Consider the following 25,385-nt stretch of genomic DNA (forward strand, 5'->3'; position numbering starts at 1 on the left):
CATGTTGTTAATTAGAATAGAATCATTTCAGTTGGAAGAGACCATCAGGATCATCAACCATAACCTAAATTTAGCACTAAACCGTGTTTCTAAGAACCTCGTCTAAACACCTTTTAAACACCTCCAGGGATGGTGACTCCACCACTGCCCTGGGCAGCCTGTTCCAATGCCTGACAGCCCTTTCCATTAACAATTTTTTCCCAATATCCAATCTAAACCTCCCCTGGTGCAACTTGAGGCCATTTCCTCTCATCCTATCACTTGCTACTTGAGAGAAGAGACCAACACCCTCCATGCTCCAACCTCCTTTCAGGCAGTTGTAGACAGCATTGTCTCCCTAGTTATTGAAGCGTGCCTGGATTGTTTTCAAGCAGAAGTGGATGAGCTGGAGAGGATCCCTGTCCCAACTTCTCTTCTTGCTGCTGGAGCAGAGAATGTGACAGGGGAGCCTATATTGGAGCGTGGCAGAGGGTCCTGCAGCCCCCACAACCCTGTAGGACTTTGCCAGCTTCGGCGAGGGAAACTGCTGTGTTATTTCAATCCAACTGGCTGCGGGGAGCAGTTTGGCACTTCCCCGTCTGGGAACTCAGTGTTTTTGATTTTTTAAAATTTATGTATTTAATTTTGGCTGCTTACAGAAGGAAGTGCAGTCCCGTGTCCTCGCAGCATTAACTGAAACCTTAGCGCTCAGCGCACCAACTCTGCTGCCCAGGCCTAAGCCACACATACTGCTATAAAAGCCCTTGTCAAGATGCAGCTTTTCTCATCTGCACTTCCTCCAAGGGGAGGCAGAAGTACATTTTCTATGAGGGATCTTTTATTACTCCTTTTTTCTGCTTTTTGTCTGGATAAAATTGAGTCCCCCCTGCCGCCTTTTCAACAGAAACTTCCGTTTTCATTGTGCAAAATCCAAACCAACAAACAGTAGTAATGAGGGTATTATTTTTACATTGAGGTTAAAAATCAGATATTTCTGTCCAACGCTGTGGTTTTATTTAAACACAATCTACTCAGCTGAAGGATGTAAAATATTCTCCCTCTTCTCCAAGCTGCTGGGTACCTCACTAACATCATTAGGAGCGTTGAGTTTCCAGCTCTTCCAAACCCTGGAGGCATTGGATTGGTATGTTTGGATGGTTTTCTTTGTGCTTGTGGTTTCTTATGCTGGACCAGAATGTTTTTCAACGTAAAAATTTCAACATCCCTGAACAATCCCAGTCGTGATTGGGTCAAGCACTGCAGCCAGCTGGTGACGCCTGGCAGCCGAGCAAAGTCATCTGCTTATTTCAATGGAGCAGGAAGGTCCTCCATGCTCAAAATGAATATGGTCATGCTGGAACAGAGCAGAATTAAATCAGATGGCTCACTTTATTAATTTATCTGCTTCCTAAGGAACAGGACAATGTGGCTGATAAAGCTCAGCTCTTGGGCTTTAGGGTCACCTTGCTCTCCTTTCCTCCTCTGCTGACATCATGTCTTATTTGGTCCTCAGGTTAGAAGTCACTGTTTCCATTTTTTCTTGCAATCTAGATTTTAAGGAGGGGTTTGGTATGGTGGGAGGGAACATACTGTATTGAAACCTGAGAGAGGATCTCATCAATATTTATAAATATCTCCAGGGTGGGTGTCAAAAGGATGGACCAGACTCTTTTCAGTGGTGCCCAATGACAGGATGAGGAGCAACGGGCAGAGACTGAAACACAGGAGGTTCCATCTGAATATGAGGAGAAACTTCTTTACTTTTAGGGTTCTAGAGCCCTGGACCAGGCTGCCCAGAGAGGTTGTGGAGTCTCCTTCTCTGGAGACATTCAAACCCACCTGGACATTATCCTGCGTGATCTGTTCTGGTGACCCTGCGTTAGCAGGTGGGTTGGACTGGATGATCTCCAGAGGTCCCTTCCAACCCCAACCAGCTTGTGATTCTGTGAAGGGTCACACGCTGTGTTCATTTAGCACAGCCAAAGGTAAGATTTGGCACAAACAGCCTTTCAGCTTAACTCTTCACCACAGACCTTGTCAGAGTCATCGCTGTACTTGTGTTTATGCAGACACCTGTAGTACTCTGGGGTGAGAACGAGGGCACCCTGCAAATGAGTAACTGTGTGTGTTGGTGTGGTTTAGTGCTTAGTCCTGAGTCACAGCAACCGGCTTCTGCCTCCAGCTGTGTCACTACCATGTGGTGTGACCTTGGCATGGGCTGTAAGCTGACTGTGCAGGCGTTGCATCTTCTTGATTAATAGCCTTGCTCAGAGTTATATCCCCTTGGTTCGACAGCACAAATAAATCTTGATTAACCCAGTAGCAGCGTGGAGTCCTGGCTCGGAAAAGGAGCACAATCCATTCCTGGCTTGGGAGCGATCAGCACAATTAATTATATTTGGATTGCAGTGTAAAAATTGCCAGTGAGGCAGAGACACTTGGGCCTACAAACATTGTGTGAGTTTAATTAAAAGGATGATTTTAAGCAGCTTTGGGCACAGATACTTTCTACATTTCTCTTGCTTTCTGTCACTGCCTCAATAATGAATTGTCAATGAGTTCAAATGAAACGAGCTTCATTCTGCGTGGTGTAAAGCTCTCCAAGGGGGAGAGGTAACTGGTTCTCAAGGTTTTAGTAGCGTGTAAAATAAGGGTGAAAAGGGAGAAGTTTCTCCCTTCCTGGGTATTCATAGGGTGGAAATCACAAACATAGCCCGTGCAGGAATGAGCCTCCACCGAGGGATGGTCCTTGCAGAGGACGCTGAGCCCCAGCAACACACCCAAGTGCTGCTGTCTGCACCCTAAGGGATTCTTGAGATCCTGAACCTCGAGCGGGCTCCGGCAATGCACCCAAATGCTGCTGTCTGCACCCTAAGGGATTCTGGCGATCCTGAACCTCGAGCAACGCACCCAAATGCTGCTGTCTGCACCCAAAGGGACTCTTGCGAACCTCTAATGTGGCCAAGCTCTTCACTCAGCATTTTGCAGGATGAAGCCCTGGCTTTTGCAGCGTTTCCGTGTGTCGGAGGGAGCACTGTGGGTATTTTCTCTTGACCTCCTCATTAAGCTAGCAAATTTTCCCAGGGAACTGGGCAGAGCAAAACACAGTCCCCAAAAAGGGAGCAATTAATTAAGTGGCTCTGTGCCGCCTTCTGGTGTCGACCCCGGCAGCGCCTGTGAACTGCATCAATGCGCTCGGCCTCGCGGTCCAGAGCTCTGATCTGGGTGAAGCCGCCGCAAAGGGGCTCGTTTCAAAGCCTCTCTTGTGTTCTTTGGTAGCACGTACAAGGGCAGCGTTACAGACATTACTGCTCTGCCTGTAATGGCTGAGGAAAAAGGCTCAACAGATTATTTGGCTTACTTTTTCTTTTTTCACCCCCTCCTATGTGTGTCCTTTTGTTGGACGTGGGGGATTAGCACTACTCATTTTTGTTGTAAAGACTCTTGCGTGCCCACAGCCCTAGCTGACCTAGGCGCTTTTGGAGGCTTAGCTACAATTTTCAAGTTATTTTTAGATGCTGGAAGCCCTGCAGAGGTCTGGGAATGTGAAATGATTGATTATTTACATCGTACAGCATAGGAGTCCCAGCCCAGGACTGAGGCTCCATTGTGCTAGGTGCTGAATGCACACAGAACAAAATGACTGGTTTTGCCCTCTGTACTATGAATTCAGAGCGGAGTCGGCTCCCATCCCTCTTTTTCAATATATTTATACACGCTCAATGTGATAGAGCAGCATATAAAATCACAGATACGATTTTAATAGCAGATAAAGTACAAATAAAGGTCAGATTTGTGTAGCATGCGTTTCTTGGTGTCTTGAATGTCAGAGCACAGTAAACAGCGTATGAATGCCTGGATGAAAAATAATTGTTCACGCTTTGAGTCGATAACAGTGACTATATGTATTTTCAGCTGTATTTCCGTGTTAGATCCAGACCTCTGGTCAGGTCACGGCAATGCAGCACAGATGCCTTGCATTTCCAGCGCTCCTTTGATGGCTTTGCCAGCATGACATCTGGCTGGTGTCCCTTTGCCAGGGTCCCAGGATTATGGTGAAATTCTCACAGTTATTTATATCTTTTCCTGAGGAATTAATGATTCCTTCCCTCCTTACAGTCGTGGATTTATATTGGGGTTTGGTGTTTTGGTTTGGTTTTTCTTCTCTTTTTCCAAGGGGCACTCAGGGAAATTCAGCCCTACCCCGGTGATGCTGAATTCCTACAAGCTGTCACAAAGCCCTTACCCTTGGTATGGTGGAACACCTTGGGATAGTCGCTGAAGCTGCAGTGCTAGCGGTTCATTTTGCAAATGTAGGTGGTGCTCAGTGTACAAGTTGGAGAAGGTTGGTCCTGGCAAGATGCCTGCAGCTGAGAAAAGACTGAAATCGGTTCCTGTGGGAGCTGTTCTGCACTTGTGCTCCCAAAAGCTCCATCTCGGGCACAGAGAGGCTTTGTTCTTGCAGCACAAAACTGATCTGTGACTGCAAAGTGTTTGACCGTGGCTGGCATCTTGGAGCAGTAATTTTTTTTTAATTATTTTTAGGTATCTTGCAGCCAGCAAGTCCGTTGAAAGAGAAATATCTAGTCATCATGCTTGGGTTGCTCTTCAGTAGGAAATAACTACAGGTCAAAATACTCATGGTCATAGAAACGCAGAATAGTTTGGATTGGAAGGGACCTTCAAAGCTCCTCCAGTGCCACCCCTGCCATGAGCAGGGACATCTTCACCAGCTCAGGTTGCTCAGAGCCTGGCCTGGGATGTCTCCAGGGATGGTTCATCTACCACCTCTCTGGGCAACCTGGGACAGAGGTTTTACCTCAGTGTAAAAAATTTCTTCCTCATATCTATCCTGGCCACCTTGGATTGCTGGAGACTGTCATCAGTGCCCGTGCCTGGACAGCCACTGGGAAGCGTGTTTCTCACTGAAGGCAAACTGCTGCTCTGTGCGATGGGGTCTCCTGACAGCTGTTATCACACTTAAAACTGTTACATTTTGGAGACTTAATGCCAAAAAGGAAATTAGAGACCTGTGCATGAGCACTGGTGTGGCCAGCAGGCCCAGGGCAGTGACCGTCCATGTGCTGGGCACTGGGGAGGCCAAACCTTGAATCCTGGGGTCGATTTTGGGCCCCTCACGCCAAGAAAGGGCTTGAGGTGCTGGAGTGAGTTGAGAGAAGGGAACGGAGCTGGGGAAGGGGCTGGAGCACAAGTGTGATGGGAGCGGCTGAGGGACCTGGGGGGTTCAGCTGGAGAACAGGAGCTGAGGGGAGACCTTCTGATCTCTGAACTGCCTGAAAGGAGCTTGGAGCCCGGGGGGGTCGGGCTCTGCTACCAAGGAACAAGCACCAGAACAGGAGGAAACAGCCTCAAGTGGCACCAGGGGAGGTTGAGGTTTGATCTTGGGAACAATTTTTTGCAGGAAGGGATTCTCAGGCATTGGAACAGGCTGCCCAGGGCAGTGGTGGAGTCACCATCCCTGGAGGGGTTTAAAAGATGCGGAGATGAGGTTCTTAGGGATGTGGTTTGAGTGACAGCATTGGGTTAATGGTTGAACTTGGTGATCTTGAGTGTCTTTTCCAACCAAAATGACTCTATGATTCTATCAAAGCCAGCAGTCCTGGGTGGGTATTTCAGCGGTTGCAGGCTTTTCAAAGTGTTTTTATCATGTGTCATGTACTGCCCCAGTCACTATCTGAACTTGTGACTAAGCTGATTTATTTATGGAAAATTCTTTCTTTAACTGAGGAGCCACAGATTGAAATATTTTAGCAAGAGCCTGAAACATGGACATGGGCAGCCCAAGAGCCTTCCTCTCCTGTTTCCCACTGCAGACCAACCTCTGTGCCCTGGCAAGCAAAAGTTTTTGACCAGTTCTGCCTTAAATGTTGAACAATTTTGGCCGAGTGAGTGATTGTTTCATATTTGTATGTTTGTATTGCTGTGGCAGTTGAGGCTTTTAAGCTTTGGATCCAAGACCTTGTTGTGCCAGGTGCTGTAGGAACATGGAAAAACAAAATAAAACAACAAAAAAAGGCCTTGTGAGGAAGAACACTCATTTCTCTATAACCCAAGACAACAGATGGCTACAGATGGGGGAGCGCAAGGAACCGATGAGATAATACTGACCTTTGCAGTGAGTAATAGCCTTGGTACATCACTTCTCTAAACATTGCTAAGGTTTTATAGACCATATAGTAAAGGGCAGGTGGCATTTTGGAGGAGAATGGTCAGGGTTTGCTCAGCCTTGAGAAAAGAAGACATAGGGGAGACCTCCTCACCATGTTCTAGTATTTAAAGAGTGACTACAAAGAAGAGACTCCTTTTTTACAAGTCACATGGAGAACATGAGGGGCGACAGATACAAGTTACTACTGGGGAGATTGTCTTTGACACAAGAGGGAAGTTTTTCATAATGAGAACAATCAACCATTGGAATAATCTCCCCAGTGAAGTGGTGGATTCCCCAACATTGGACACTTTTAAGTTTCAGCTGGACATGGTGCTGGGTCATCTTTTCTAGACCGTGTTTTCGCCAAGGAAGATTGGACCAGATGATCCTTGTGGTCCCTTCCAGCTTGGGATTCTCTGATTCTGTGATCAAGTGATGGCAAAAGTTTGCAGGAGCATCACATCGAGCAAGAATGGCAGCATAGGGAAGAGAGGCATGTTGAAAATGATGCTTGAGCAAAGATGTTTGCTGCAGTCATGTAGGAGAGAGAGCAGGTACAGGAGGAAAGTAGAGACAGAAAGTGTATTTGTTTGAGATGAGAAAGCAGAAAAGGGGAAAAGAAACCTACAGGCAGGCTGTATATTCAGAGTCTTGACCTGGAACTCTCTTCTGCTGTGTTTACTGCCAGCAACTCAAGGAGAAAGAAAGTGCTGTTTCTTTCGATCATAACCTTTAACCATCGTGTGACATGAGGGAACAGACGAGTGAGACGGAATGTGTGTGTTCCTTCATTCGCAGTGCAGATGCTTCCATAAGGGGCAAAGGGAACATGCTGCTTTTCGTAGCATTTATTTAAACTTCAGTTTAACAAAATTAGCCTGTGCAGAAACTTCAGCGAACATCCTCTTTGAGTTGAAAGCTTGCAGAGCAAGATGCAAGTCAAATGCCAATCCCAGCAATTAGCACGCATCCTTTCATAAGTGTTAAACTGTGCTTAATCTCTACTGATGAAGTTCTTTTTCTCCTGCGTGCTGTCTACAGCTAAAAATAACATCAAGTTTAAGATGTACCAAATATAGCAGCTGCCCAGTCCATTTTTCTTCTGTAGCAGCTCACTCTCTCCCCAATCGTGGTTTGCTTCCCATGCAGCGTGGAATTAAATGGAGCTATTGCAGAATCTGGGAAGCTCTCACTGCTTGAGAAGCCCAAAGTGCTCGTAGCCCACAGTGTGTAAAAGGTATTGCTTGGAGTGCACCTTCCCTGTTGTAAAAATAAACCGTTTCAAGGTGTGTTGCTGTTTGATGGGAAGGATTCTTGCGAAGGGAGAATGAAGAAGGCTTTTGTATCCTGCGTACCGCAACATGACATGACTGCAGAACGAGAGAGGATGTGTTTAAATAGCCTCCCCAGAAGGTTAATGGAGAAATAGCTTCGTAATAGGAAATGCATTGGTTGCTCTGGCATAAGATGATATCCCAGATGTGCTCTCTGCAGCAGGGACCCGTTGTAGCTGAACCATTTCCTGCTGTGTGGAAGGAGCCCAGTTCTCTATCTCGAAGGCTCTTTTGGCAATAGACTTTGGTGTTGCCACTAGAGGGGGACTGCAGGCCGTACACCGGACACCATCCTGCTTGGCTTCACCAGCCTCCTCCAGCACTGACACCAGCCCAGCAGCACCAGCACCAGGACCTCTCTGCTCTGTGGGGCTCTGGGGTGTCACAGCACCCATAAAGTTTGGGTACTTTGCAGCCAAACAAATGCGAAGGGGCGTGGATGAGGGGAGCCTGACTGGTGCGATATCTGGGTGCTTCTCCAGTGATCTGGTTCTGTACAATGTAATTTCTTATTCTCACACAGGTACAAAAAGTGTTCTGAGCATGAATAGTGTTCAGTGAAAGCTGAACAGCGTTTGTACAACCTCACCGAGTCACTGAGGGGTATGAATAACCCCTCTTAAAGCCCGGCTGAGGCGATGTGATAGCAACATACCAAACAGTGCCATTAAATTGCTTGAAGATAAAATGAAAACGTGAGTGCTTCCAGATTCTGGGAGAAACCTGATCTTGTGGATGGGACTTTCAGTATTACAGACTCACTTGGGTGCTGGGCCTGACCTGCCTGTTTATTGTCTCTTTGCAGGGCTTTTACCCACGTGTTCACCTTCGGCCCGACGTTCCGAGCGGAAAACTCCCAGAGTCGCCGGCACCTGGCAGAGTTCTACATGGTGGAGGCTGAGCTGTCCTTCACTGAAAACCTCCAAGATGTCACGCAGGTGAGCACTCCTAATGTCTGTGCAGGACCGTTGCCAGATCATCTTCCTCTTCCCAGAGCTGTGGTCCTGCCCTCAGCTGAAGTTGCAGTACCTCTCACAGAATCCCAGACTGTTTGGGGTTGAAGGAACTTCTGGAGATCATCCAGTCCAACCCACCTGCTAACGCAGGGTCACCAGAGCAGATCACACAGGAAGGTGTCCAGGTGGGTTTGAATGTCTCCAGAGGAGACTCCACAGCCTCTCTGGGCAGCCTGGTCCAGGGCTCTGGAAAGAAGTTTCTCCTCATATTCAGGTGGAACCTCCTGTGTTTCATTCTGTGCCCATTGCCCCTCATCCTGTCACTGGACACCACTGAAAGGAGTCTCACCCTGTGGGATCCAGATAGAGGTTGCACAGGGACTTCCTGAGCATCAGGGTTTGCTCAGCAGAGCTGAGGCCACAGAGGAGATTTGAAAGGGAAGATGTAGGTGCGAACACAGCGCTCATCTGAATGGGGGGCTGCGCAGTTGCCGTATTGCCAGGAAATGTGTAAATATGCTTGACTGGCACTAATGAAAAGTAGCATTCTCCCCTTCAAAACCTTCAGCATCTCTCCATGAATCTGAGCCTTATTTTTGCAGTCTGTCCCTTAGTGTGCTCTGTAAAGAGCTCCTTGAAAGCTGCATTGAAATCTCAAGTAGAAACTACAGTTCCTGGTGTACGCTATTCACGGGGCCTTTAGCAGAAGGCTGAAAGAAATCCTTAGTCAGCAAGCTTTTGATTTTTCAGGATTGACCTCTCGGTTGCAGTTTAACCACGTGATGGATGCTAATGCATCTTACTAGTCTCAGCATAAGCCACCTTATGCCCAGTAAGACTTGTGAGTAAACATCCACATGCGCTCTCATATATCAAATAAACTCCTTGGAAAGCTATTGCAAAAATAACTTTTAAAAGAAAAAGACCTGAGGCACTGGCTACAGATTTATAAAATAACATCCAGGTGGTGGTTTCTTCAACCTGGGTCATATACAGGCTGCTGAGTCAGTATGTCCCGACAGCAGAGTTGACGTGCTTGGTCTCTTGTGTGTGCTGTTTCTGCATCTTGGATGTCGGGATGGCACTGGCTAGCCTGGGCTGACCCACTGGGAATCTCTCTGCTCCATCGTTAAGTGCATCCCGCTCTTTCTTTTTGTAAAATCATAGTGTTATTGCACAGTTTGGGTTGGAAGGGACCTTCAGAGCTCATCCAGTGCCACCCCTGCCATGAGCAGGGACATCTTCACCAGCTCAGGTTGCTCAGAGCCCCGTCCAGCCTGGCCTGGGATGTCTCCAGGGATGGTTCATCCACCACCTCTCTGGTCAATCTGGGACAGGCTCTCACCACCCTGATTGTAAAAATTTCTTCCTCATGTCTGGCCCGAATCTCCCCTCTTTTAGTTTAAAACCATCACCCCTTGTCCTATCACAACAGGCCCTGCTCAAAAGTCTGTCCCAGTCTTTCTTATCGGCCCTTTTAAGTCTGGAAAGGCCGCACTAAGGTCTCCCTGGAGCTTCTCTTCTCCAGCTGAACACCCCAACTCTGTCAGCCTGTCCTCATAGCATATGTATTCCATCCCTCCGATCGTTTTTGTGGCCTCCTCTGGACTTTATTCTTTATATCCAATGTTTCTCTTCTACCTTTCTCCAGAAGAACTTTGTATATTCTTAGAGCATAGCATACGTGTGTGTTTATGCATTACTTCCTAAGTCCCCTGTTTCTCTAGCTAATCAGGAGCTGATTGAAATCTTCGCTGCTTTTATCTGGTATAATAAGCAAGGCCTTCTGTTAAGTGGTGTTTGAGCCCTTGAACGCAGCATGAACATATCTGTGCTCTTGTGCTGAGAACCCTGATTTCTGGGCTTTTGAAGTACAGACAGCCAGTTCAGGCAATTCAGAGAATTAGTTTTGGGATCTGTCCTGGAATGCGTAGGACATTTTATTTGTAAGGAAAGGAGGATCTTCCCCCCTTGACTTGGCTTTTGTTGTTGCTAAACGTCTTGTGAAGTCTCAGCTTGTGCTCTCCTCTTTCGCTTCTTGCCTCTGTTGCAAAGTCTTTGACAAGAATCTTTCTCTATAACAGAAAGTCCCCAGGCAGCCATCATTTTGCACTCCTCATAGCGAGCCTACATTGCGACATACTTTGCGATGTTCTCATTTGCAGAAGTGGAGTTCCTGTTTCATTTATTTTTAAATCCTTGGGCAATCTTTCTTAGGAGAAAAAAAAGCAAAACAACAAACCCCCAAACTGACAGCTGCACTAAAGCCTAAGTTAAGTTTCTTTTTCCCCACATAACTGACCTAAATTCAATGTTCTCTCATGTATCTGCCCGTTGGGCAGTTTGTCCATCGTCATCTGCAAGTTCTTTGTTCAGTGCAAAACGCCCAGTTGAAAGCCCTGGGGGCTACTGGCCAGGGTTAGCATCTGAACTTTGTCCTCACATAAAGAGCTGGATTGTTTAAAACCTATTTTTAAAATTGGGATTCAACATTTGAACTGAATACCTCTAACTCCAGCAAGTTAGTGTGCTGGGAAGGCTCCGCTTCTTCAGGGACATCTTGAAGTATTTGCTTATATATCAATAAAGAAGAACCTTGCTAAAAGTTCATTGGCGAGGCTTGAGGTCTTTCAGCCAAATGCAGGAAAGAAACGTAGCTTTCCTTACAAAATAAAAGCAAAAAAAAGCTAATTTAATAACAAAGTTACATGTATTTTGGGGCAAAGGGCCTGAAATTTTAGAGCAACAGCCTTTTTTTTCCCCACTATAATTGCACAGAGTAGTGCTCAATTATTCCTAAATTAGCAGCACAGTTGTTGTGAGGACTCATGTGTCTTGATCATGCAATCTAAATTTCTGTGCCAAAATGTGTTCCAGTGCTACAAAGGAGCTTCAACTCTCACAATGTTGACTTTGTGTGGCAAGTCCCACGTGCTCCGTGCAGTTCTCTGCGCTGCGTGGCTGGGTGATGCTGTTACTGCTTTGGGGTCTAGGGTGTATGTGAGCTTATCTACAAGAGTCTAGTCAGGAATTTGATCCAAGTCCTCTTCCCCCAAACTGGATGAGAAAGAGAGGGAGTTGGAAAAGGACAGATAAGACAGGGGAAGGTGTCCAGTTTGTATGGAAGTGTCTGGACTCGCTGCAGCCATCGTCCCTCCAGTCCCTGAATTGGAGTCCATGCTCATCTGTCATCTGAGATACGTCCTGCCACCCTCACTTCAGTGCTGTGTGGTGTAGCTGTATTTGTAGGTCATTATCTTTTATTTTTCATTCCACTGTCTTGGCAGCGCAGTGGATTTAAAGGATCTCGCTTCACTCGTGACACTTACGGCATCTCAGAGAGGCCATATGATGCAGTCATTCTTGAATTTCATCAAACACACACAAAACCATGCTAAAGAAACATAATTTGGGCTGTGAAGTTAGGAAATGCGAGAAGGAAGTGTTCCTAAGAGCACTTTTGGGAGTTAATCCTGTGTGATCTGCTCTGGTGACCCTGTTTTAGCAGGTGGTTGGACTAGATCGTCTCCAGAGGTCCCTGCCAACCCCAACCATTCTGTGGTTCCTTAACAGATCACATCCTAGCACCACTGTCTCTTTAAGAGTTGGAACCTATATCTCTTTAGGATGGAGAGTACAATTTAACACACAGTATTTGAGCTCTGTCCTGAGGGCCAAAGTATTGTCTTCCATTGCTTATGTACTTTATCAAAATTAGTTTGCTGTCATTACAGCCCAGAGACATGGAGTGGTATTACCTCCATGTTACAGAAGGGAATTCAGGCATGAAATGAAATCAGGAGCACTGAGTTTGGGTGCCAGTTTCAGGGACCTTAGATCTGAAATGTGGATGTGGTTTGATATCCAGGATAGTTCAGACTCAGAGTACTTTCTGTCTTCAGTGCCAAGGCTTAGGCAGTTGGGCAAATCCGCCTGCAGTCCCAAGGGAACGGGCACTGGTAGTGACATGGAAAAGGTTTGTTCTCAGTGTCTTGGGCAGCGCTTTTTAGGGACATTGAGGGATATACGGGGCTATAGGTTCCTCCTGTGAAGTGGCATCCAGCTGCCATAGCTGAGGCTCTTCCCATTTCTTAACTTCCATCAGGGTTTATTGTTCAGCTTTGATGCTCAGTGGAGCAGTGATCTGACAGATAAGAGCCTCCTTCCTTTCACAGCAGCAGCATCTCTCCAGAGAGGGTCCTGAGCAGTTGGTTACAGAGCAGAAAGAAGGGATTTTATGAGCAAGATCAGATGCAAATCTCCCCTCTGTGTCTGTGCGTATGTGCGTGCACGTATGGTGTGTGTGAGCAAGCACGAAGGCGAGAAATTATAGTCCACTTGGTGAATGTTTCATATGTAAATACCCTGTGATCTCCACTGCATCCATATGCATGGCCCAGGTAAACGCATAAACAAAAAATCCTACTTGTGATTTTTCTGAAAGTGTCATATATAATAAATATGACTATTTGATCCCTTCTCGTAGTGCACAGCACCTTCAATTGCTGCTGCTGACATTTACCACTGTTCTCTTGATGATTTCCTCTGTTTTGACTCTGGTCATAATTTTATTTGGGAAGAAGATAAGTTGCAGTATCAAAAGATCCGAGCTAAAATTAAACAATACAGCTGGGAGCTGCTCCTGGTCAAAATCAGAGAGTTAACCATTCAGTGGCACAGCAATAGGATTGATACTGCTGAACTACTTTGAAAGGTGCAAATCAAGAGATAAAGGCTGGGAAGGATGAGGGCGAAGGGAAAACTTCTACCTCTGTCCTCCTCCTGGCACAATTGCTACATTTCCATTAAGAAGCAACCAAATTAATGGGCTTTTGGGAATCAGGAGACCCACCTCTGAGATGAGCTCCTTGCCGTGATTCCCATGGCTTTTTCCCTCTGTAAGTCTCCTATCAAACTTGTTTCTTGCAGGATTCATTCAAACCAATCACTTGGTTATGTCTCCAGCTCACGCTACTCCCTCAAACCAGCGAGCCAGTGGCTGTGCTTCCCCACTCATTTTTCATATAGGCTGCTTTCTAGTCCTTCATTATATTATCTGCTTAAAGCCATAACTTCTGAGTTGAAGTGCTTTTCTTTCCTTCTTTTCCTCTTTTCCCCTGCACTGTTTGTGCGTAGTACATTTTTGGCATAAATAACAATAAGAGCAGTGAGGAGGCCAATGCATGACCCACGTGTCTGTCTTCTTTGCCAGGATAAAACCTCAGTCCCAAACCTGGAAATATTTCTCAGATTGTTTTTCCCATACCACCCACATCTTTTTTCCACAAGAGGAAGCCGCGCATGTTGAATGCTGTGGGAACCTAATTGTTACTTTATCGCACAGCGAGGGGAAAAAAAAGTGCTAATTAAACAACGTGCTTTTCTGAAACCAGATGATACTTTCATTTTCTAGAAAGAGGAAGCTTAATGTAAAATCCCTTCGTCTGTGCTTGGTGAAACCAGATGACTTGCCAAGAAGTTTTCTAATTTCATTTGCATAAGCTTTTTTCTAGCTCCTTTGAAGAAAGTTCAAAGCTGACTGTTTGGTTATTTGCCACTCAGCAGCAACGCTAGCTTTTAATTTCCTCTGTGTTTGAGTACCAGTTAGGGGTAAAACTGTTTATCTCCATATGATAATTCTGTTCCTTTATTTGGATCTTCTCCTTTTGAAACAGATGGCCCAGATTGATGCAGGAGTCTAGAGGCTGAGTTTGGCTCCAGAGGTGTGAAAATGGGCTGATTTACCAGCTTCTCTAGGCTCGTGGGACACCGAGGTTGTTCATCAGCACTGAGCAGCGTTTCAGCAGTTTGGGATGGGTGATGAAGGATGTTCTACACACGAGAGTTTGAACAACATGCCTGAAATCTCATCTTGGCTGTGTCAGTAGCTCCGCTTCTTCCTTTCTGTGCCTTCTGTTCCTCTTACCCTGTAAGGTCTGGTTCCTTGCACGACAGAGACCTGCTTCTTCCTCAGGTTCATCTTCTCACATTTAGTTTTCCCTTGGCTTTGCAGTGTCCAGGGAGTGCTACTTGCCCATGGATCATTGGCGAATACTTCCCTTCTCTCAACTCTGTAATTAATGAAGTTGTTTTGCTCACAGAAAAACCAACAGGAATATGCCAGGACATTCAGAGATGCTTTTAGTTGAGAAAAACCTGGTCCCATCCCAGGCTGAGGTGACCTGCAGCCCAGCTGCATTGCTCTGTTCCTTGCAAAAGAGATAAAGAGGGTGATTTTTGACGAAGAGCTGGGATCAGCAATATTACACAGGTCTCAAATACCTACTTTGTGCAGGCATAATACTACAAGGAGTCATGGGAACGCTTTATCTGCGCAGCATGGTCTGCTTTGCTTAACCAAACGAGAAAATTACTCTTAAAACAGGTTGGTCAAAATGCAGCGGCATCCCACGTTGGGGCTTTTTTTGTTTAGAACCAAAATGACATTTGAATTTCTTCATGGGTGAAGCCAATTTTGCTGGATAACTATATCCAAATTGGATGATAATGTCATGTAGTTAATCCACATTAGTTTAGGGAAATGAAACCACATCTTTCTTTAGTTTCTCAAGCGTCCCTGCATTGATGTGTCCTTCGCTTTAGCTCTCTACTGGTCTCTGTGCGTGTTCTCTTTGATTTGCTCTTACTGCACAGAGTGTCTCTAGCTGGGATCTGTTTGATGGGCTGGCTCTACACAGAACACATTTATTCTCCTCTCCTTTAGTTCTACCTCTTCTAACAACAAAGCAGAAAACCAGAATCGCTCATTACAGGAAAAACACCTCACTAATCATTAATCTGAGACTAGTCACCACAAACCATTGTAGTTTGTGTGTTTGTGGCTGACCAGGGCTGCTGCTTGAATATTTTAGCTGTGCTTTTTTCACCGGAGACACCTGACTGAAGGTACTGAGGCCATCAGCAGACACTGAAACCCTAAACCTGCAGCAGAAATGCCAGTTCATGGCCTGTTCAGCTCCATTACCAAACTGGTGCCTTCTTAGGCAGTCTGACCATGCAGAAGGACAGAAACTCCTTCCGTACCCTTTGGCTGATGTGGACCATGTTTTATTTATCGCCTGGATATCTAAGCAGTGTTAATTTTTCATGGACTCCTGTTTTCTCTGTTAGGTTATAGAAGATCTTGTCAAGACAGCGACAAGCACTGTGCTCTCCAAATGTCCTCGTGATGTTGAGCTTTTTCATAAATACATAGCTCCTGCCCAGAAGGTAATAAATATGACAAGAAAAAGCTGTAATCCTGTTATGCATTTTCAGGGCTTTTGGCTATAGGGAGGCTTAATTTTTTAATTTATTTTTAACTGCATTGTCCTGTGTTAACAAACTGTGAAGAGTTAGAAGTCGTCCTGAATTTAAGTGCTTTCTCAGGCCAACAGAGAGAGGATGCACAACTTTCTGTAACCAGTAGCAAGTGTGGTAGAAGTGCTGGTGTCGCATCATTGAGCAGCCTCTGAATCATCAGCTCCAATAACCGGGTACCCTTTTAGCCCTGAATGGCCAGGAGTGGATTTTGACCCATATTTAGATCACGATGCAGAGCAACAAATTAAAACTTAGAGGGAGGCAGCTTTTCTGGGTTTACTCTGGGCCCCTAAACCCTTAGGAGTAGCTTTACATTTTCATTTTTTCTTGTTTTGACCAAGGACAGGTTGGAACAAATGCTGAAGAACAAATTTGTGACGTAAGTACTTTTATTTCAAAATGATCTGGAGGAGGGCTTTTGGGCAAAGGGTTCCTGTTTTGTGTATGTTCTTTTTCTTTCTCAACTCAGTTTCTTCTAGGTCAGCATCGTGTCTCCAAAAGAGCGTGAACTGCAGTTCCCTGCGTTCTGTTTGCCAGTTGCCCTCCCATGGCAGCTCAATCTGCTGCCCTTTGGCTTTTGCTTGCCTGGACAAGATCCTCTTTCCCTTGGGGTGTCCTGCTTCCAGCACAGACCTGCGCAGTGCTTCCCTCACTGTCCTGCCTGCTTTTGGCTTTGCTGCTCCACCTTCCTTCACACTTCCACTCCGATGGCTGCCTTTTCTCAAACCGGTTTTGGATATTTAAAAATCCCAATTGGTTTTCTATTTCCAGTTGCTTATGCAACTCCTTTTCCCAGTTTTCTGTGTGCTAAAAGGAGTGATGGGTTTTGGTTTCCCTCCTTGGCCCCCAAGAATACCTACTCTTCCCCATCTTTTCAAATAGTGGTGCTCTCTGTTTATCCCATTTATCCCACAGAACGTTGTAGGGCTGCTCAGCCCAGGGCTGATGTCTTTTGTGGGGATGGACTTTTGAGCAGGGCCTCTTGCAATAGGACAAGGGGTGGTGGTTTTAAACTAAAAGAGGGGAGATTAAGGCCAGACATGAGGAAGAAATTGTTGCCCCTGAGGGTGGTGAGAGCGTGTCCCAGGTTGGCCAGAGAGGTGGTGGATGAACCATCCCTGGAGACATCCCAGGCCAGGCTGGACGGGGCTCTGAGCAACCTGAGCTGATGAAGATGTCCCTGCTCATGGCAGGGGTGGCACTGGATGAGCTTTGAAGGTCCCTTCCAACCCAAACTGTTCTACTATTCCTGTCATTCAGGATAGATCCTCCTTGTGCCTTGTGCCTGCATAAGCACCATGGGACACCTCATTGAAGTCACTCTCTCCCCATTTCAGGCCTTCTCTGGACCTCACTGATATTCCTGAGGGGACAGAGTTGCAAGGACATCAGCCCATCTCTCCCTCTTGTGTCTCCTTCCACCAACTGCTGGCAGATCTGGGGCATTTCCAGTTTACACATACCAGTTACACGTGTTGAACCTGTGCCAGTGACGAATCTCTCTCGTACCGTGGCCTCACATAACCCGAACACATGGAGCAATATGTTCCTTCCGGAGGTATTTCCTCCAGAAGCCTTCCCTGCATTAGTGAAACCTTGTAACTGGGTGTAAAGAGCTCATGCTTTTAAAGGAATTTGGTTTATAATTGGATTTATCCAATGATACAGAGAGATTAAATTATTGTGAGTGGGTTATTCTTTCTTCTCTCTATCACAACATGTGGTTGATGTGTGGAAAACTTGTCAGTATCTTCCATTGAGTCTCAATGTCCTGTTATCAAACCTGCAGCGTCTTTCACTGCGCTTTTTCTGTTTGCTCTGCCACGATGCTGCTCTTTTGTACTGGTGGAAGCTGGTGGAGAATCTGCTCTCAGATCTTCTTTGCTGCAAATAAATGGTATGATTTTTGCAAAGTAAAATGAAACTGTTTGAGCTACAAGCCCTTGGCCCTCTGGGCTGTTATTTTTGCCTGACACTGTCCTGAACGGTAGAGCTAAGTTGTTGGTCCTGTGCTGATGAGAGCACATTCCCCAAATTTCTCTGAAGCAGTTCTCTGCAGACCTCACTTCTCACTGAAAAGCATCATTGCAGTAACGCAAAGCTTTGCACTTCCTGCCATGCGTGTAGCTGAAGCACAGGAAAACACGGAGTTCTTGCCATATATAAAATGGTTTTTGATTTCTGTCCAAAGTCGCATTGCTGGGAAGTCTGACATCACAGCACAAGCTGGCATGATGGTGGGGAAATGCCTCCTTAATTTTCCAGTGCGGCGCTTAGCCAGAAAGCTTTCTTGTTATTCCTTTCATAGTTATCTTAAAGACTTTCTTCTTTTTTTTTTAACTCTTGCAGAATTTCCTACAATGAAGCAGTGGAAATTTTGAAGCAAGCTTCTCAAACTTTCACTTTCAAGCCAGAGGTAGGTAGTTGCCTGGTGGCTTTTCCCCTGCGCCTGTTCTTGCACACTTTATAGGTCTCATTTCGCTCTGATGCTACAAAAGGAGTCACTTTCCACAGGTTATCTGCCTCCTGGGGTGTTTATTCCATTGTAACCCAGGTTTTATTTTTGCCCTTTGGGGTTGAAGTGGGAGCAATATAAATAAATATAATATAAACCAAAAGTTTGACAAGGACCGATAAACCAAAACCATTTCAAAATACCATGTAACCTAGATGTAGGTGAAGGGAATCCCTGGTCTTTCCAAAGCACAGGTGTTGCCTGGGAAAGAGAATCATATGCTGGTCTTTCTAACACTTTCAAACACACAGAGCAGTAGGGAGAGCATTTGTGGTGGTGCTCGTGTGTATACTCATTAATCTTTCCCTCATTTTGATGCTTTGAGGAAAATAACCCTCTGGCTGAAGCCACCTTTGTAGCCGGTTGGGTGACTGTCTTGCTTCTGTGTACAAGTGGGTGTAGAATCTCAAATCCTTTATCTGTGCTGCCTTGATCTGAGACAGCAAACTCAGGATATTTTCAGCTGAGGAGAGTCTGCAGAATATCAGTTCTCCGCTTCTCCTTCTGCTCCCCCAATAATCTTTGCACATTGTGTAGTCGGCTGGAGGTCTCCAGTCAAAAGCCACATAATTTATAATGTCACTGGAAGAAAGGAGAAGTGAAGGGCATTGCAAATGTCCAAGGTTTCTGATAACAAAGACTGGGTTGATAGGATACTGGGTTTTCTTAAGTGAGAATTAATGTAGCATGTAACAGGATGCAGCAGGGAAGAGAGCAGTCCACCCAGCAAAGCTAATTTGTATATACCAACAGTAATTCTAAAATAAGGCTGGCTTCTGGGTTGATTAAGCTGAATTTGGATAGGTGCCTATTTCCCTTAAGCTATGTGGAGTGTGGGTTTTGGGAGTTTGTTTGTTTGGCTTTTTTTTCCAATTTGATACCAGATGCTTGGGCTTGATGAAGGGACGATCTAACCCTGTTTTGTCGAAGTTACACTGTGTTATTTTCATTGCTTTGCTCTGCCTTAAAGCTCATGAAACTCTGTCTATTTAGCAAATTTTCCCGACGGCCTGTGTGAGGAGTTGCTGTGCTTGATTTTGTGTCATTCAAAGCCGGACGTCTCTCCTACACACAGATTCTGCTGTGTCTCTTGCCGCAGGCAAGATGCACCAAAGCAGGATCCCAGGTCCCTTTTGTTGTCTTTACAGTGGGGCTGTGACCTACAAACGGAACATGAGAAATATCTGGTGAAGCACTGCGGGGAGGTTCCCTTGTTCGTGATTAACTACCCATACGACCTCAAACCTTTCTACATGCGGGACAATGAAGATGGACCTCAACGCACGGTGAGTCCGTGGGTCACACTTCCAGTGCTTTTTTGGCTAGGCATGTGTCTTAGCCTACTGATAGACAGACAGATGAGGACAGTCTTCTGCTGGGCCTACACTCAAGAAGTCCAAGATAAGACATGACCGTCAGATCATCCTGTTCAGTCTTTTTCCTGTTGTAGATTCTGCCCCTCTGCTCTGCTCTGGTGAGACCCCCCTGCAGTGCTGGTCCAGCTCTGGGTCCTCAGCACAGGACACACATGGAGCTGCTGGAGAGGGGCCAGAGGAGCCCCAGAAATGATGCGAGGCTGGAACAGCTCTGCTGGGAGGACAGGCTGAGAGCGCTAGGGTGTTCAGCTGGAGAAGAGAAAACTCTAAGGACACCTTATTGTGGCCTTTCTGTACTTAAAAGGGACCTGTAAGAAAGATGGGGACAGACTGTTTAGCAGGGCCTGTTGTGACAGGACAAGGGGTGATGGTTTTAAACTAAAAGAGAGGAGATTCAGCCCAGACATGAGGAATAAATTTCTACGATGAGGGTGGTGAGAGCCTGTCCCAAGTTGGCCAGAGAGGTGGTGGATGAACCATCCCTGGAGACATTCCAGGCCAGGCTGGATGGGGCTCTGAGCAACCTGAGCTGGTGAAGATGTCCCTGCTCATAGCAGGGGTGGCACTGGATGAGCTTTGAAGGTCCCTTCCAACCCAAGCCATTCTATGACATCCCCAAAGCAGGAACAACAGGAGAAGGAAGATTCAGGAGTTGGGTAACGTTGAGTTTTTGCTTAAGTCCCTTAAGGTTAAGTTTGCTATAGTTCCTTCCTTTCCTGGTAAACTTCTGCACTACCAGGTGAAATGCCTAGAATTTCAGCAATTCTCTTGTCATCCAAGTGTAGCATCCATGTAAACCTCAAATAGCAGATGGACACAAGAAGCTCCTGTTCCAGCAGTCTCATACTTTGAAGGTGTAATTCCCCATTGAACTGAGACAACCTGTAGCATTGTTTCTGCTAAAAAGAGCAACTACCCCACCATATACCACTGTGGCTTTAATTCTAGCAGCATTTCAGCTGTGGGATAGGAGAAGTAACACTACAAAACAAAACAAGAGAAGGCAACCAGCCCAAACTTAACAGATCCTCACTCTTGGATCCAGCACAAGTGCCGCTGACCGATTGGTGTCGTTACTGCTAGAGCTGGCACAAGGAACTGGGGCAGACAGGGCAAACACAAGTTACAGCATCAGAGCACTGTAAAGTTCCCTCCCAGCCTTCTCCTGTCAACAAGATACTTTTCAAGCATATGCAAATACCTAAGTGTTCTGGGTTCTGGAAGAATTACAGTAGCTTTTTACAAACAACCATCACCGTCCACTGTACTTCTACCCCACACTGTGTGGCTATATGGCATGACTCAAATCAGTTTTCTTTCTTTTAAGGTTGCAGCTGTTGATCTCCTTGTACCAGGAATAGGGGAGTTGTGTGGAGGCAGCCTGAGAGAGGAGCGACTGCCCTTCCTCGAATCGCGCTTACAGAGGTACAGAAAACCCCATCTAGCCTGTCCAAGAGGGTGTTTCAGCAGCTCCCAGTGGGTTGGCAAGGAAGAGGAGTGGCTGGGCAACTGGTGGTATTCAAAATAAGCATATTTTTGTCCTTGAGATATTTATCCGAGTAGGTGACTGCAAACTGGTGAAGAAGTTCTTGTGCTTCTGTTGTAGAGTAGGCAATGGTGAGGTCCTACCTTGAATACTGCATTCAGTTTTGGGCCTCTCATCATAAGAAGGACACTGAGGCACTAGAGAGAGTGCAGAGGGGGTGACAAAGCTGGTGAGGGGCCTGGAGCACAAGTGTGCTGGGAGAAGCTGAGGGTGCTGGGGCTGTTAGTCCTGGAGAAGAGGAGCTGAGAGGAGACCTTCCTCGCTATCTGCAACTACCTGAAAGGAGGTTGGAGCATGGAGGATGTTGATCTCTTCTCCCAAGTAGCAAGTGATAGTATAAGAGGAAATGGCCTCAAGTTGCACCAGGGGAGGTTTAGATTGGATACTAGGAAAAAATTCTTCCCGTAAAGAGTTGTCAGGCATTGGAACAGGCTGCCCAGGGAAGTGGTGGAGTCACCATCCCTGGAGGGGTTTAAAAGGCGTTTAGACAAGGTTCTTAGGGAGATGGTTTAGTGCTAGAGTTAGGTTATGGCTGGAGTGGATGATCCTGCGGGTCTCTTCCAACTGAAATGATTCTATGATACGTAAACTATCTCTCTGTTTTAGCTCATCACGGAAGAAGAGTTTATTTTCTGCTAGGAGGCCAGGGCAGCAGAATGCTGGGGCTGTCTGGATCTGGCATGAGACACTTCACCCCTCGAGCCTTTTCTTGGCAGCTTTTGTGGCTAAGAGTGGATTGCAAAGGTGGAAGTTGTCACGTAGACAGAGCTCAGATGTATTTGTCATCACATTGTGTAACTGAGGAACTGCAGTTTGGGTGGGAAGCTTCGCTAGCGGTGATGCCACTGGCCTCGGTGGCATCATTTCAGAGAACGTGGTTCTTTGCTAACAGTTTGATGGGAAGCATCATTGGAAGTGCCTGGGACCTGTATGGGCTCTTTCCCTGCTGCTTTGTTCTGGACTGTGTGACTTTGAGTAATTTTAGGCTAAATTCAGTGTCAGAATATGAAAGCTGCTGTTTAGTTAACAATAATTGACATTATAGATGGAGTGATTCTCCACAGACAGTTGATCCCTGGATCCTGTCTGATTGTTCAAAAGAACTTTTTGTAACTCACATGAGTCCATTTGTGCCATTCATACACTTGTGCAAAGCAATTTTGGAGGAGGATTAATCCCAGAGTAACACCATTTGCGCGCTGGGAATGAATTTGTTGCTTAAATCAGCTACGTGCTCACAGAGATATATCTGGTCACTGGAGAAGAGAAAAATCCATTTCAACATAATGAATCCAAAAGGCGCAGGGCAATTTAAACCCCCAGAACACTGGTTCTCAATTTTTTGCTGTAGGATGATATTATTCCCTGTGCTTCCTGCTATTTCCCCTGCAAACTCTCCAAATGTTTCAGCCAAAGCAAAATACGCTGTTGCCTGCTGCACTTTATCACTTGAAACCTTTGCCAGTAAGACCTGGAGTCCACAGCCCTCGAGGTGTGGGTTGGAAAAGGGTCCACGTGGAGCTTGAACCCAGACGGAGCCCAAATACTTTGTTAAGGCTTTTAAATTCTTCTTCCTGTGGTCTCAGCATAACTAAGAGATAAAGAACGTGATTCTTGTCTCCTGGTACGCATTTCATTCAATAGCTGCTCACGTCCCCGTCCGGGACAGCTGCGACGCACTGAAGATGAGAGAAGCGGTCTGTCTTTGCCTACAGTTTTCTCTTTGTTTTCAGAGAAAGAAAACCCGGCAATTTTGCTCTGACTCTGCTAGGGCAGGAAAAGACGAGAGGATGCGCTGATGCTGATTAGAAAAGGATATATTTTGGTTATTAGTTTCACGGAAGTCGACACACATTAATGAAGCCATGGGGGTTCAGTGGTTTTACACGCTGTGGATAGGGAACCACATAGCCACACGTGAAGAGGTTTTGACTCACTCATAAATGAGGTTGGCTGGGTGTCATTGTAAATTTAATATTCAGGCCTGTGCTCTCCAGACATTCACAAGCAGTTTATTGATATGCTTGAAGTTAAGAATATGCACAAGTCTTTGCATGAAGCTGGGATCAACCCTGAACACTGACAAAACAAACTTTACATCTTAAGCATCATGTTGGGAATCTGTTCAGGATTATCTGCTGCTTACCAGAACTGACAGCCACTGATTGTGTCTTCCCCTAATTTCCTGCCTTTCCTTTTTGAACTGATTTTAGTTATCAGACCCTCCCTTCTCTTGTAGCGTTCTCTTCCAGGCAAGTGCTGCTTGTGTGCGTCTCCTCTGTTCCTTTACTTACAAGGGGTTTTCTTTTTGTTCTACAGATTGGGACTCGCAGATACCTACCAATGGTAAGACACTATCTTGCTCTGCAAGCTATTTTCTTCTTTTGAGACTCTTTAAACAACTGTTTCATTGTTTTGATCCTGTTCTTGGGAGCACGTTTCTTGGCCTGGTTGCCCTGCTGTCGCTGCCAGTCTAAATGGAACAGCCAGTTCATTTAAACAAAGTTTAATCTAATGCTGCTACTTAGTTTATCTTCCCGATTTGTCCACTCACAGCACAGGTCTTTCCTTTCAGGACTGCATTAAGTGGATTAATTTACAACCCATCCGTTATTTTTGATATTAAATCATTAAGCTGTGTTCCACGTTGAATAGATTCTGGCCACCATTGCACGAGGTAAACAGAACCACAAGCAATTTGTGACCTTTAACAGCTCTGTGAATAACTCCCTTTGCAATTGATGGGGCAATTGGGTCGAAAAATCTTCCCTAACAAAGCTGCTGAAGCAATTAAAACTGTCCTACTAAGGAGACACAACAACCTTTGAATTAGCAGTTTAGCCTATTAGAACGACAGAAGGTTCTTAATGTTCCCCTTGACAAGTGTTTCTTGGTATGTACTTTGTCACAGCTACTGAGAGGTGATAGTGCTGAGGGTTTTTAATTTAGAAGGGTAGATTCAAACAGTCTGCAGCATTTGGAATGATCATGAGGGAGGCTGCCTTGAAAAACTACAAAGTGTAGGATTCTTCATGCTCTTCTTCCCACAATACGAAATCACGTCGGAGCAGCCTGGTGCACGGCAGACCTTTACATCATCCATTTGCAAATGGGATGAATGAAATGTCTTCATTTATCGTTTACATTTATGGGCCAGAATACACTATCGCTGCATCTGTGGGAAGAAACATCCTCACCAAGGATGATCATGGCCTGAGGAATTTCAGTGTCCAGTGGCTGAGCCTCCCAGCCCTGCTGAGCCAGCTCAGTCCTGCCTCGCGTTTCTCTCAGGAGAGCGGGTTAAGACATTGCCCATCACCCATTCTCATGCGGTATGTAGCAATCACATTCTGGAAATTCTTTCCCCCCGTGATCTCGTTTTGGAGTCTCTTTCCTCCTGTGTTCCCTCCGCTCCATCACACATGTTGTAACTTCCCAGAAAATATTAAAACTGGTTTTCTCTGCTGCCATAGCAAGGTCTGGTGTCCTAAGAAGGTGCAGGATAGGAATAATCCTGGCTGCTTCTGGACAGCAGTCCAGAACCTGCCAGAAAACAAGTGGGTAGTTCGCCAGCATCTATTTTTTTCATTGGAAGTGGCAGGAGAGACAGAAATTAATCTCCTCCAATTTAGTGATTGAATTGAGTCTCCAAAGCTGGCTCACAAACTCTCTGAAGAACAGTTGAGTCATTCCGTTTTAAATATAATATTTGCTGACTTTGAAATGGGCAGCTCCACGAGATGTGGTCCCTTTTGAAAGCCCTTATTTATTGCCGTATCTCTGTTTCTACCTGTTTTCTTCTCCCACTAGACACGAGGATATTGTGGGAGCTGACAACTTCTAGGGCAGCTTCAGGAGTGCCTTGTTTGTGGGAGAATCATTGGGCAAAGAGGCAGCTGATGAGCTGAAATACTCTTGTGCCTCTGCCCATTCCTACATTTTAGAAAGCTTTTCAAAAAGAAGCAGATAAGGAAATACTGTCAAAATTCTCTGAATCTTCTTCAGTTCACTACATGTCTGTGGTTGTGCAGGTTTCTTTCTATACAGAAAATGAGTTGCAAAAGGATTTGTCTTGATTTTGCAGAGTTATTTGATTTTCGCGCTCCTCCCTCTGAACTGTAGACAGAAAAGGGCTCAGTGCTGTGGGTGCTGATCTGGGCTGGACTTGCAGAGCTCTGTGGAAG

General features: G+C 45.8%; 1 protein-coding gene across 1 annotated transcript in view; it reads left to right on the top strand.

The window, feature by feature from the left end:
* NARS2 (asparaginyl-tRNA synthetase 2, mitochondrial) overlaps positions 1-25,385 on the top strand; it is a gene marked incomplete at its 5' end in the record, with an annotated part of 58,426 nt that overhangs the window by 27,274 nt on the left and 5,767 nt on the right. The window contains 7 exons of the mRNA XM_080355632.1: positions 8,291-8,423; positions 15,573-15,671; positions 16,106-16,143; positions 18,114-18,180; positions 19,428-19,565; positions 20,983-21,080; positions 23,521-23,547. Coding sequence (XP_080211758.1) covers positions 8,291-8,423; positions 15,573-15,671; positions 16,106-16,143; positions 18,114-18,180; positions 19,428-19,565; positions 20,983-21,080; positions 23,521-23,547 — 600 coding nt within the window. The remainder of the gene's footprint in view (positions 1-8,290; positions 8,424-15,572; positions 15,672-16,105; positions 16,144-18,113; positions 18,181-19,427; positions 19,566-20,982; positions 21,081-23,520; positions 23,548-25,385) is intronic.

Source organism: Nesoenas mayeri (assembly GCF_963082525.1).
Source record: "Nesoenas mayeri genome assembly, chromosome: 1".
NCBI lineage: Eukaryota > Metazoa > Chordata > Aves > Columbiformes > Columbidae > Nesoenas > Nesoenas mayeri.